The sequence below is a fragment of the Glarea lozoyensis genome (genome assembly GCF_000409485.1).
Source record: "Glarea lozoyensis ATCC 20868 chromosome Unknown GLAREA12, whole genome shotgun sequence".
NCBI lineage: Eukaryota > Fungi > Ascomycota > Leotiomycetes > Helotiales > Helotiaceae > Glarea > Glarea lozoyensis.
Genome location: NW_007360986.1, coordinates 1009046 through 1024560, shown reverse-complemented (window position 1 = coordinate 1024560; position 15515 = coordinate 1009046). Strand labels below are relative to the sequence as shown.

The 15515-nt window shown below is 20.1% G+C and overlaps 1 protein-coding gene across 1 annotated transcript; it reads right to left on the bottom strand.

Annotated features, from left to right (window-relative positions):
• Window positions 1–13823: 13823 nt before the first annotated feature.
• GLAREA_10764 (uncharacterized protein) lies at window positions 13824–15111 on the bottom strand (the record flags this gene model as incomplete). Its single annotated transcript, XM_008079864.1, has 2 exons — window positions 13824–13852; window positions 14178–15111. The coding sequence occupies 2 exons, from the start codon at window positions 15109–15111 to the stop codon at window positions 13824–13826; spliced, it is 963 nt and encodes a 320-aa protein (XP_008078055.1).
• Window positions 15112–15515: the final 404 nt, after the last annotated feature.

The following is a 15515-nucleotide window of genomic DNA, read 5'->3' as shown; positions in this document are numbered from 1 at the left end:
AAGCTCTATAATAGCTACTTTTAAGATCTAGTTTTACTTAGAGAAAAAGACTATATATTATAAGATATTAGATTTCTATAAAAGAATAAAGGTTAGATTATATATAATATTAAAGTAAAGAATAATATTCTCTTAAAATATATAGTATTATTCTTTTCTAAACTATAGATAAATTAAAGTCTTCTATTCTATTAAGTAACTATTAATCTTAAGTATTTAAACTTAAATCTACTTTTTAGTTAGTAGACTATAACTTTTATATAGCTATATTTATTATTTATAAAATTAGTATTTATTAATATAAATATTATCTATTAAGAAAAGCTTTATAGTAATATTAGTAGAGATAGAGTTTATAAGTACTAGTATATAATACTAGTTATTAATAAGTTTTAAAATAAATTTTATTATATAATTTAATAATTCTATACTATTTCTAGAGACTTTAATATTAAAGTTAAAAATATATTAAATATTATCTTAATACTAACTAAAGTCTACTATTTACTAATATCTTTTAAGCTAATAAAAGAGTTATAAAAGATAATTACTTAAATTATTATTTAATATATAGTATATTATATATACTAAGAGTCTCTAGAATATTAATAGTATAAACTTACTTAACTTAAGTAGAAGGTTTAAAAGTAATAGTTTTATAATTTTACTATTATAATAAACTTAAAAGTAACTAATTTAAAGTATTTCTTAGTAATAATAACTTCTTAAAAATAGTATTAATTTAAAAAAAGGTTTATTAAATTAAGGGCTATACTAATATATAGTTATATTTTTAATAATATAAAGTTATTATATAATAATAAAATTAATTTTATAAAGCTATATATCTTTTTATTTCTATCTAAAATTTATATAGTAAATATAGTATTTTAGAAATATATATAGACTTCTCTAATAACTAATATCTTTTTTTAAAATCTTTAATTATAGAAATTAGAGATATCTTAATATTTAAATATAGACTTTACTTATATTCTTTCTACTATATACTCTACTACTAGTTTTTATATCTAAATATATATAGTTTTAACTCTACCTCTTATTTATTCTATTTATAGATTTTCTACTTAATTATTTTGCTATTACTATTACTATCTAATTACTTAATAAAGATAGTACTTAGTTTCTTAATTCTTATATACTCTTTTATACTTAGCTTTTCTTAAAGATATACTATACTAATAATTTAGATAGTTTAACTATTTTTAGTTAAGTTTATTATATAATAACTTTATATTATTAAAAATATAACTATATATTAGTATAGACTTAAATTAATTATAATATAAATATATAGATTACTAATAACTGTTAATAGAAGAGTATTATACTAAGAAAATAAAGTAATAATAATTCTTTAATCTATATACTATAAATTATAATAAATTTAATATTAATAACTATATTATTAAAAATATTAAATTACTTAAATAAGTTATTAGATTATATATTATAATACTAAGACTATATTAGTATTATAAAAAGGTATTACTTATTATAAGTATAATACTATATCTAGAATTTATAAGTTATAGTAATAGTAAGATAAGTTAATTAATACTAATTAGTTTATATATTTAAATTAAGTAAAATTAATTTTAATTATAACTAGATCTAAAGAACTATAATTCTTAGAGTATATAAATAGTAACTAAAGTAAGTAGTATTAACTATATATTATTAAGAGACTTTAAAGAGAACTTTAAAAAATAGAATATAACTAAGTTCTAGAAACTTTACTAATTTAGAAGAATCTTTCTATAAATAGTACTTTATTATAGTAGAGTATATATACTAGACTATAATAAATTATATTTATATAGTTAAATACTTATAGTAGTCTTTAAATAAAAGTTACTATATAGATAGATAATTAAAAGCTTTAATAGATATAGAGAAAACTTTAATTAAAACTTAAAGTATAGTCTACTAGTAATTAATTTATATAAGTTTAGAGTTAACTAATAATATTAATAACTCTATTTTCTTTAAATATATTTTAGATAATTTAATTAAGTCTTTTAAACTAATTAATTTTTACTATAATCTAGATTAATTACTTTAACTATCTAGACTACTATAAATTTTTTAATAGTAATAGTTAAAAAAATAGTATATATTAAAAGAACTCTTACTTAGTAATCTATTTACTATATTTACTTCTATATATTACTAAGTTTAACTAGTAAATAAAAAGCTAGTAGATTAACTAGTTTAAAGAGAGATAATTATAGAGTTTATAGAACTATACATTACTAAGATAAAGTAAAATAGCTTAAATTAAAGTCTATATTATAAACTATAAATCTTTAATAATATTATAACTAAAATAGTATAAAAAATATATAATTATAAAGTAAGCATTTTAATTATATTAAAGATACTAGCTCTTTATAGCTATTATTTTAAGTATTTAATTAGTAAGATATAACTAATAATAGTTACTAAGTTATAAGTAATTTATAAAGATAACTAGTTTCTTTACTAAAAGTTTTACTATATAGAATATAGTCTCTTACTAGTTAATTACTACTAAAAATACTACTAAATCTATATATAAGATTTTTAAATTCTAATTACTAAGTTAAGTAATTTAAAGTTTAGTCTTTATAAAATACTTAAAAAAATTAAATATAATTCTATATAATAAGCTTTAAACTTTCTATTAAAGTATTTTAGTCTATAGAGCTATAATAATAAACTTCTCTATAAACTACTTTATTTTTATTAACTCTTTATAGAACTTAATTATATAATATAAGACTAAATAATAGCTAAATTTTTAATTTTACTTTATAAAATATTAATTTAAAGAAAATAATAATAGATACTATTAACTTTAGTAAGTAAGAGATAGAGATACTAGAGAATAGTTTTATACTTTATCTAAGTACTTTATTTATAAAAAAGAAGATTACTATTCTTAAAAATACTCTTAAGTTAAGTAAAATAAGTATAAAGAGAACTTTAAATAAGAAATAGACTTAAGAGTTTTTAGGTTAATATAAGATAACTTAAAAAAGTAGAAAGATAAGTTCTATTAATATTTATATAATATTAAGAAGCTATAACTTAATAATTATAAGTAGACAAGCTTTTAAGATTTTATTTATAGATAATAATAGAATAAATAAATAGAAAAGTTAAGAGAAGAAGAGTATACTAGATATTTATAAAATAATACTCTTTTTTCTTTATTAGCTCTTTAGCTTTAACTATAATACTATAGATAGTACTCTAAATAATAGATTTAGAACCTTTAAATATATAGTACTCTCTCGAGAGTCTTTTACTCTTATAATATTACTTACACTTAAATATTAAATTTATTTAAATAATAAGAAAGACTAGACTTAAATAGCTATAGTTTTATAATACTTAATAGTATAAAATACTTTCTAGTTTTAGTTATCTACTCTAATATAGCTTAGATTATTTTAACTTATAAGTATATTTAATTCTCTAGCTTAGTATATCTCTATACTCTATAGAAGTTTCTAGAGTTAAGTATTTACTTTTATAGCTACTTTAATAAATAAAAATAATAAGTACTACTACTACTACTACTACTACTACTACTACTACTACTACTACTACTACTACTACTACTACTACTACTACTACTACTACTACTACTACTACTACTACTACTACTACTACTACTACTACTACTACTACTACTATTACTATACTACTACTTATACTCTTAGTTATTAGTAGTTATATAGCTTATAAATACTTTATTTATTATTTAAAAGAAACTATAATCTTAGAACTATTAAATAAGACTAGACTTCTAACTACTTCTAGTACTAGAAGTAGTTAATAGAAAATAAATAGTTAACTATATTATAGATAAGTAACTAAAAAAAGCTATTTAAACTTAATATACTAGATAAATAAATTAGATTTAATAAATAAATTAAGTTAGACTAGTATTAGCTTTATTAAAGAAGCTATATTAGATTATTAATATATTTACTTTCTATTACTATCTCTAGCTCTATTTTTTTTAGATACTACTATATTTAATTCCTTAATCTTTATTATTAGTAATACTACTAAGATTACTAGTATTACTAGTCTTACTATTATTAGTTATTTAAAGTAAATTACTTTAATTATTAATACTTTTATTACTTATACTATCTACTATACTTATATTTATTATAAGAAGATTAAATTAGAATTTTATATAATAAAAACTATATAACTTAATAATATATAATAAAGTATATATTTTACCTAACTAGGTTAAATCTAAAAGAAAAGCTATTCTCTTATATAAATAATAAGTTTAGTTATTAGTAAGCTTTAAAGCTAAACTAACTAATCTATAAGATAACTACCAATATCTTATCTATAACTATTAACTTATTAGATATTTATCTATATTTTACCTTTAACTATTAATCTAATAAATAACTACTAATACTAAACTTAGAAATTAATATATAAAGTAGTTTATTATATTAAATAGTACTATAGATATCTATATATAAGCTAAATTATAAAGAATTACTATAAATATTCTTCTATCTCTATTAAATAGAAATAATAAGAGAATATAGTTTAAGTTTAAACTTAAAAATTACTAGTTATATCTAATTAGATAATAAGTAATAAAAGAAAATAATATAAGTATTTATTTATATATATTAATAAAGCTAATACTTATCTCTTAATAGATTTATCTTATTTTAATTCTTATTTTAATTTATAAGAAATACTTATTTAAGTAATAAAAAACCTTATTTTTATATTATATACTAGTTATAGTTAAATATATTCTATTATATATAGTTTTTAATATAGTTTATATTAAGTATTATTAAATCTAACTATAGATTATATAATAAGTATTAGGTTAGAATATATCTATATTTGATATAAAGTATATATAGATATAACGTAGGGAGAATAGCGGTAATTATCGTAGTCGTAAGACTTAAGGTTTCGAATAAACTTATAGTATAGAGAATAAGTTAATAAATTACTTAGAGAGAGAAGCTATCTACTTAGAACTAAAGAACCCTTATATAGTAGAAACCCTTATTCTAGAAGATTCTATTTATTAGAAATCAACTAGTTACTATTATTAATATTAATAAGAATATTAGTAATATTCTTATTCTAGAATATTCGCTTAGAAATCGAATTTACCACCTTAGTAATATTACTTTCTAGAACATTCTATAATTACTATAGACTCTTTATAAGTACTATAGTATAATATAAGTATTTATTACCTAATACTTATAATAAGATTAACTAGACTTATATTTTAAAAAGACTTCTTCTCTTTACTAGAGAGATAAAAAATATAACTTATCTTAGAGTACTTCTTTTACTATTTAATAGATTATAAGTCTAGACTTAAAGTATTTCTAGCTAAGTTCTCTTCTTACTCTATAAATAAATAGAATATAAAACTAATTAAAATAATCTTAGTACTTAGATATAATTTAAGCTATATACTATTAATTTAAGATAAAGAAGATAGTACTTAGTATCTAAATCTTTTAACTATCTTATTTATTAGTAATATAAACTAAATATAAGTTTATAAGACTATAATTTATTAAACTTAATAAAACTTAAGTACTACTACTTTCTTACTTATATTTCTTAAGCTATAATATAGAGATATCTTAATATACTAGTAAAAAACTAATTTAGTAAAATTAGAATTTATAGTTCTTAGTAGTTATTAGTTAAAGTTCTTTAACTAACCTCTCTATTTTTTAAATAAGTACTAATCTTAAGTATAATATAGATTATAGATATTATAATAAGATAAGAACTTTAAGCTTTCTTAAAGAGAGTATTTCTAAATATTAGAGATTTAGTACTAAAAAGTAAGATTTAGAAAATATAATCTAGAATTATTATTCTAACTAGATCTTTTTTCTTTTTATACTTAATCTCTTTTTAAAATATCTATTTACTCTTTTAACTTTAGTAAAGACTCTGATAATAAATATTTACTAGTAGATATCTCTATAAGTATAATCTTTAGTAATCTTTATTCTTTTAAATTTACTTATAAGTCTTTCTTAACTATCTTCTTTAAAGATATTTTTAAATATAGAGTATAAAAACTTATCTATAACTTTACTACTAAAATTACTAAAGAATATTCTATACTTTTTACTAAAGGCTAAGTATTATACTAAGTCTTCTTTAAATAACTAGATATACTATAATAGCTTTAGAGAATAGAGTTTATTTTACTATAGCTCTTATTATTTACTTAAACCTTAATAAAACTACTTAGATTAAGTAAATTTAATAAATTAATAATATTTTTATTATTAAAAGCTTTTTTTCTTAAAGAGTTCTTAATAATAAACTTAAATAATTAATCTAACTTATAAATAAACTTTTTATAACTTTTATTATATAGTTTAAAAAATAAAAGAAACTATAAATCTAAGAAAGATTAATTATATAGTCTAAGTTAAGCCTTAAGCTTTAAACTTCTTAAAAAATAAAATATATATTATAGTTAGTAATAATTTAAAAAATATTTTAAAGACTTTAATTAATAAGCTTTAAAAGAAGTTTTACTCTTAAAGAGTTACTACTTTCTACTATCTTTTATTAAATAGTAAGAGAGATACTTTAATATAAGATCTATTTCGTTACTCTCTCTAGTAGAGAAGAAAAGCCTTTCTTATATATAGCTCTAGTTAACCTTATTATATAATCTAGTTTTCTAACTTATAGTTATATTTAATACTCTTACTTAAGGTTAGTACTAGACTAAGCTAGATATAAAAGTAACTAAGAGTAAAGTTAGATCTTTTAAGAAAATAACTTCTACTTAAATATTAGTCTTAATTTATTTTCTTACTAGTTTTATCTTATATTTTACTTTATATCTTATCTTATACCTTACCTTCTTCTTAGCTTATCTACTAGTTCTATCTTCTAGTATAGAATCTAGTATTTACGTTTCTAGTATAGATTCTAGAAATAGTATTTCTTATACTAGTTATCTTATTAACTTAGCTATCTAATCTAGTTATATCTATAGTTCTACTAATTCTTCTTTATTTAGAGTCTTATATTTAGTATCTATAGTCTCTAGTATAATATCTTCTACTAGTTCTAGATTCTCTTCTTATAACTTACTAGTAGTTTTAATATATCGAAGTTAACTAGACTAATACTATCATACTAGGGCCGAGATAAGTAAAGTAGATTATAATTATTAAAGAGGTATTAAAGACTTAGACTAAGACCTAGTTCGAGTTAGAGATATAGTAAGAGTATTTCTAGTAATACTAGAGATATTATAGAAGGTGAAATTTGGGATAAAGCGTAATAAAGACTAGATAACTTAATAATATATAAAAAGTATATATTTTACTTAAAGAACTTAAAACTATAGAGGGGATCTCTAACTATATATAAACTTTAGAATAAGTTATTAGTAAGCTTTAAAGCTAAACTATTAACCTATAGTATAATTGCCGATATCTTGAGGGATTTAATTAACCTATAGTATAACTACCGATATCTATACTATATAAAGTAGCCTATTAGATTAAATAGCGCTACACACACCTATATGCCGGCTAAATTACTAAGGCTTACTATATTATTATTCTTATCTCTAACAAATAGAAATAATAAGAATACGTAGACTTAGTTTAAACTATAGTACTACTAAGCCTTAACCTAATTAAGTATAGAAAGAGAATAATATAAGTATTTATTACTATATATTATATAAAAAACTAATACTATTTAACTATTTATTTAAGAATAAAATACTATTAATAAGGTCTTTATAATATATAAGTTATAGTATAAGACTAACTAGAATTTACTTATAAATCTAGTATCTTTATTACTAATAATTATTACTAGTAAACTATAGTCTTAAAACTAGTAGCTTATAAATAACTAGATAACTTCTTTTATAGTTATTATCTTTATAGTAGAAATATACTATAAAAACTTAGTATATCTATTAATAATTATAAAGATAAAGTTATATACTACTCTAGTTATAGAGTCTTTTAAAGATAGAAGATTAGTAATGAAATCTATAGTAATAGATTTAAATAGTTTAAATAGTATATATACTAGAGACTTATATTTTCTTTACTTTTTAAAGGTATTTAGTCTTTATTCTTTAGTATATATTATATATCTTTATATAGTCTTTAATATTAAAGTCTATTCTAGACTACTAGTACTTATTTTACACTAATTTAAGTATTTTTACTTAACTAAAATAGCTACTTATTAGATTATTATAGTAAGTCTTTATAATCTCTAATATTAAAATCTCTTTCTATAAAATAAAAGTCTTATCTTAATATAGAAGTAATTTATTCTAGATTATCTAAAAGATAACTTTAGTAAATTACTTTCTACTTTCTTCTATTTCTCTAAAGTAATTATATCTAGCTTTTATAATTTAACTATTAGTAATAATAAAAAGTCTAAAGAATTATTATAAGCTATTTTAGTTTATATTATAGTAGTAACTATATATTAAGATAAGATATATTTATAACTATACTTACTATTACTATATAACTTTATAGTATAAAAGCTAGAATTCTCTTCTATAGATAGTAATATCTTTCTATTAAATAAATTTTATATAAATACTTAGTATAACTAGTTTAAAGTTTCTAGATATACTATTAGCTTTATAAGCTTAAAGAAGGTATCTATACTAACTATCTATCTACTTATAGCTCTCCTTTTCTCTATTCTTCTTTTTATTCTTCTTATTATTTCTCTAACTTATTAGATATTCTAGATAGTATAAGTCTTTTTCTACTACTCTTAGACTATATTAAAACCTATAGCTATAAGATCTTACTTAATATAATTAGTCTTATAGACTATCTTAATCTTCTCTTTTCTAGTATAGCTTATTACTATCATAATTTTCTTAGATACTTAGTAAATATTGGTCTTATAAAACATAAATAGACTAGGTAATTTTTTTATTATAAATAGTAGCTATACTAGATATATATTCTACTAATAAGAATTCTTTAAGTTTATTTAATCTTTAAACTTTAGTAAAGTAAAAATAGTTATAGATATTAATAATTATACTCTAAAGCTTTATAGTAAAGAGATAGTTAAGCTACTAATATAAAAATTAACTAGTAATATTAGTTAAATAGAAATAGTTTATATAATCTATTATCTTAATATTACTAGAAATCTTCTCTTTAGTATTAGCTTTATATATTATAGATAGAAAGTTAGTTTAACTTTTAAGAGACCTAGACTAGTATTAATTATATCTAATAAGAAATCTATAAGTTTAATCTTTATCTTTTAAAATCTTCTTTATCTTAAGATTAACTTACTACTTTTATTAAATTAATTAAACTATTTAGAATATAATAATTAAACTTATAAACTTTATAAATAATATTAAGTATTTGCTACTAAAATTATAAGTACTTTAAAAGCTTTAGACTAAATAACTAAATAGTTCTAGTAATAAATACTAGTTATCTTTACTATAAAAAAAATTAGTATAATATAAATAATTTAGATATTTAAAGAAAAGTAACTTTAAGAAACTAAAGTTAAAAATAAAATAAATAAATATAGAGTTACTACTATCTCTTTATATCTAAAAAGTTTATTTAAAAGAATAAATATTCTAATAAGTTAATATATTTAGATACTTACTATTAGTCTACTTTAAGACTTATCTAAAGATATAGTTAAAGATATTTAATATATTATTTACTTTTACTATAATAAAACTAAGAAAGTAGAATATTATCTAATAAAGTATAAGAGTAATACTCTAACTTATTTTAAGCTATTCTAGATAAGCTAATAATAATAGATTATATATCTTTAAAGTAATAATATAAAGAAGTTTATCTTTAAAGCTTTTTACTAATACTTAGTAAAAATAGAGGTTTACCTTAAAATATCTATACTATATAATCTTAAGATAATTAGTATAGTTAAATAAGTTAGTAGAACTCTCTAAAAATTATTAAAATCTTATTATAGAGCTTTAAGTTTAAGTAAAAATAATAACTAGAGCTACTTTAAATAGTAGTTTATTTATAAATATATATATTATCTTTATAATACTTTAAGCTAAACTTTATTTAAGATGTTATATCTTTATAAACTATTTATTAATTATTTATAGATTATTAGTTTTAAGATCTAGTATCTAGAAGAAAAAATACTATAAACTAAGCTATAAAAAAAATTATAGTATAGAGATAACTTATTAGCTATAAAGAAGATTATATCTACTATATACTTTTTAATAAAGATATAATAGTATATTAAGCTTATAATATTTATATTATAAAGTATCTACTATTTACTATTAAAGAGCTAACTACTAAACTTATTATTTAAGAATATCTAAATATCTACTTTTACTTTACTACTAAGTACTATACTAAATAAAAGATTACTTAAATCTAATAGTATAATATATATAGTAAAATAATCTTAAATTAAGCTAATAGATAATAATAAAGAAAATACTTAAATCTATACTAGCTAATAGAATAGAAAAAACCTTCTAGTATAATCTACTCTAGATAGCTCTATAGATAGTCTTATAATACTTATATTATAGTTAATAGTACTATTAAGTTAAACTTTAGATACTAATCTAATTATTAAAAAATAATCTAAACTCTCTATAATACTAGTATAGTAATTTAAAAGCTAGATAAACTAAATAAGATTCTTAAACTTATTACTAAAGTATTACTAGCTATTACTAGCTCTACTAAATTATTTAAGTCTAGATACTATAAGAAGATAATATTTTAGAATAATAGTAATAAATAAATAGTTACTATAAAAGAGAAAAAGAACTTATTAAATAAAAACAATAACTAGTTACTAGTAGATTCTTCTATAACTTATTATATTTTACTAGAATACTAGGTCTATAAGTATAAAAGAGAACTAAAAGATAATATTATCTAATAGAAAGTCTAATGGATAGTATATAGTAATTAGTAAAAAAGAAAAGATTAACTATACTAAGATCTTTACTATAATAGTAAACCTTATAAGATATAAGCTAATCTTTACTATTACTTCTACTTTAGACTAGAAAATTAACTAAATAGATACTAAAACTACTTTCTTATATAGTATAGTTAAAAAGATAGTCTATATAAACTAATCTACTAGTCTTAAAAATATTATAAACTATATCTATAAGCTTAACTATATACTCTATAGACTAAAAAAGTACCTTAAGTATAGTATAAGACTCTAGCTAAGTCTCTTTAAGAGCTTTTATTAAAAGAGTATTATTATTACTTTCTATATTAATACTCTACTTATCTTTAGTTATAATAATGGTAAAACTAATAATACTAAGAATACTTTAAATAAGTAGTTCTAGATATTTAACTTTAGTTTTATTAGTTTTTATTTAGATATAACTATTACTTAGAATTAAATTAACTATATACTAAGTCTAGATTAGTAATTCTATATAGGTAAAATTATCTATAACTTTAGTTAGTAAGATACTAAGTCTATAAAAATACTAATAGAATCTAATACTACTACTCTACTATCTATCTTTACTAACTACTAAACTCTATAAGACTTTATTAAGAAATACTAGTAAATTATTAGTTCTCTAATATATACTATACTAGACTTATATCTTAATATTATCTTCTCTATATATATAGTTAGTTACTCTATATTTAATCTAACTTAAAAATATATATAAACTATATAGTAAATCTTATAATATCTATAAAGTACTTTAAAGTATAAACTTATTTTTTAAGATAATCTTTAGTTATTTATAGATTACTTTAATACTAACTAGACTAATAATAATAATAAATAGTAATTAACTAGTAGTTTTATCTTTAATATAAGTAGTATAATAGTTAATTAGTCTTTAAAAAGATAATCTACTATAGTACTCTTATTCTATAAATTTAAAATAATAGTCTAAATAGAGATACTAAAGAAAGCTATATAGCTTTAGTATTTATTTACTAAAGTAATTTAGAGAAAATAGATTATAGTTATTATTTACTATAATAATTAAAGAGTTATTACTTTAACTAAAAATAGCTAGTTTTATTTATCTATAAAGTATATTAATATTTATTATAAGTAGATATAGAAAGCTATAGTAGTAAAATAGATAGTTTTTTAATATATTTCTGTAGTAGATTAAGTTATTAATAGACTTATAAAACTACTAGTAAAAAATAGGTTTAGATTCTTCTAGACTATAATTAGTATTAAAAGGTTTAATAAAAACTAATTATTTATACTTAGAATCTCTCTTTCTCTAAATTATTACCTTTTATTTTTTTAATTAATATATATATTATAAGAGTCTTTTTAAGGTTATATTTAACTACTTATACTCTAATAGTACTATAGTATTAATATATATAAAAGGTAAAGTCTTTTTAAATAATAGTTAAGTAATTATCTAAAGATTTTTTAAAGTAATTTCAGACTTTTCGAGTAATTTTAAAGTTTTTTAAAAGTGTATTAAAATATAATTAAATAGTTATTAGAAATATATTTAGTAAATATTTAGACTTATAACTTACTAAATATTTCTAAAAGTCTTAGTTATAAAGTTCTTTAAATATTAGATAATTATTTAATAATTATCTAATAACTATTAAATACTTTTATATTATACTCTAATACTTAATAATAGAAGTAAATATATAAGTATTTATTATAACTTTAATTTTACTAAAGATTTATTTAGTAGTATTAAGTCTACTACTAGCTATATATTCTTTTTAGTAAGAGAACTCTTTAGTTAGAAAACTAAGCTATAATCTATAGTAGATTTAAGTACTATAGAAATAAAGTATATAGCTACTAAGTATTAATACTATTACTAAAGAAGCTATATATATAAAAGTCTTAGTAAAAGAACTAGACTTTTATAAATAAAATAAATTTTTACTATATACTAATAGTAATAATACTTTATTATTAGAATAAAACTCTATTTTCTATAAAAGAATATATAGTAAGTAAATATTACTATATAAGATACTTCATATTAAAAGATACTATAGACTTTATATATATATATATTAATAACTAATTAAAAAGCTAAAAATTTAACTAAAGCTTTAAATAAGTCTAAATATCTAAGTCTTTTAAGACTTATAAACTATATCTAGTTTACTAAGTTTTTAGTTAAAGTAGAATAATTTATATTTTAACTATATAACTTACTATTAACTAAGTAAAACTAGTTATATTAAAATATACTTATTATACTTATTATAAATTATATTATAACTTAAGTAAATACTTAAAAGCTATACTTAATATAAACTATATTAAAAATTATATACTATAGAATATATTAACTATAATTAGTATACTAGTATACTATAAAAAATATAAAGCTTTTACTACTTAAGTTAGTTTTTCTTATAAAATAAGAAAAAGATAAAATTAAAATTAAATTCTATTAAGAGATAGTATTAGCTTTAGATAGATAAAATAAAGTAATAGATACTTATATTATCTTTCTTTTATTACTTAATTAGAGTTACCTAGTAGTTTTAAAGTTTAAACTTAGACTATATATTCTTATTATTTCTATTTAATAGAGATAAGAGAATATTAAGAGTAATTCTTAGAAATTTAGTAAGTATACTTATAAATATATATAGTACTATTAACTATAATAGAGTATTTTATATTAATACTTAATATAAATATTATTAGTTAGTTATACTATAGATTAATAAGTAAATATAAGATATTATTAGTTATCTTATAGATTACTTAGCTTAGCTTTAAAGCTTACTAATAATAAAGTTATTATCTATATAGTAGAATAGTTCTCTATTAGTTTTTAGTTCTTTAAGTAAAAATATATACTTTATATATATTACTAAGTTATATAGTCTTTATTACGTAGCAAAATTCTAATTTAACCTTAATATACTATTCTCTATAATATTATACCTCTATATTTACTTCCCCTAGTATTAAAAGCCTTGCGGTACTATACAGTACTGCGCTCTCAACTTCCTTCCCATTTAACTCTACCCCTACTGTGATTGTTCCGCTCGGATGCTGAATAGTAACATCTTTTTTAGTACTAACGCCCTTCGCTAGCATAAAAGGGATCGTTCCCTCTATCTTACATGCCGCTCCCAGATTCAATGCTAGGGTCAGCGGAATTGCTTTATGTGTTTGCCCCATCGAGAGAACGAGACATTGTATATGTATGCCCTTTGAAGCTGCCTCTGCTGTTGGCGGTAAAACAATGACAATTTTAGGTACGCTCGCGATGTCCGGATCCAACCCCATTTTTTCCGCACCCTCCCTGCGAATCTTCTCCAATAATGCCATTTTATAGTGTAGCTTGTCGAGATCTGGTGGAGTCGTGCTAGAGTCCAGTCCAAGCACCCGGCCATCGACGTGAACTCCTGGATTGGCAAGGTCGATTAAAGTGGCGTGTATTCTCGATCCCTGTTCGTCTCTTGTGTCCAAAATGGTAGTGCTACTACCTGTAGGAAGCGTATCATCTGTTTGGGTTCCTCCTGGAGAGATGAAAGACAGGCAGATTCTGGAAGCGGTACCTGCAACGCCCGCCATCTCATATGCCCCTCCTGGATGGAATTTCAAGGGATGTCCGGAGACTGAAAACGTGGAGTGAATCACCTTTCGTGTATTGGTGTTGAATATGCGAATAGTACAGGATGTAGGACCCGGACTCGATCCCGTTCTTATTGGTTTCTTTACCAAGCCATTATCAATCGAAAATGGGCCGATCGCAGCAGTCATGTTGCCGCAGTTGCTCGCCAGGTCGAGCTGGCCATCTTTGATGACTACTTGGACGAATTCGAAGTCAACATCAGCATCCTGTCTTGTGGATGGGGATACGATGCATATTTTAGAGAGCGACGACACTCCGCCACCCATGCCGCTCAGTTGTCTGCCGTATGGGTCGGGTGAGCCCATGGCGGCAGCAAAAATTGGTTGCCATGATGCGCGATTTTCGGGAAGGTCAGCTTTGTGGAAGATGAGGGCGTTGCATACGCCTCCTCTCCAAAAGGCAGCACGAAGGACTGGCATTCTAGAATAGAAGTAATGGTGTAAAGATGATAGTGAGATGCGTTACAAATAAATGCGGTCGGTAGATAAAGGCGGTCGGTAGAAATGTCGTTTTTATACAGTAGACCTAGTAAGTATCGAAATTTTAATAAGCCGATATTATATTATCTCTAGCTTATCTTTCTTTAGTAGTAGTAGTAGTAGTAGTAGTAGTAGTAGTAGTAGTAGTAGTAGTAGTAGTAGTAGATTATACTTACTAGTAAAGATAGTACTTAGTATAAGTAGTCTATACTAAAGTTTATATATATATAACTTATATTATAAAATAAAGAGCTATAACTTTATAATTTTTTTCTCTTTAGTAAATATAAACTATTATTAATAAATATACTATCTTAACTAAATATATAGATTTTTATAATAAT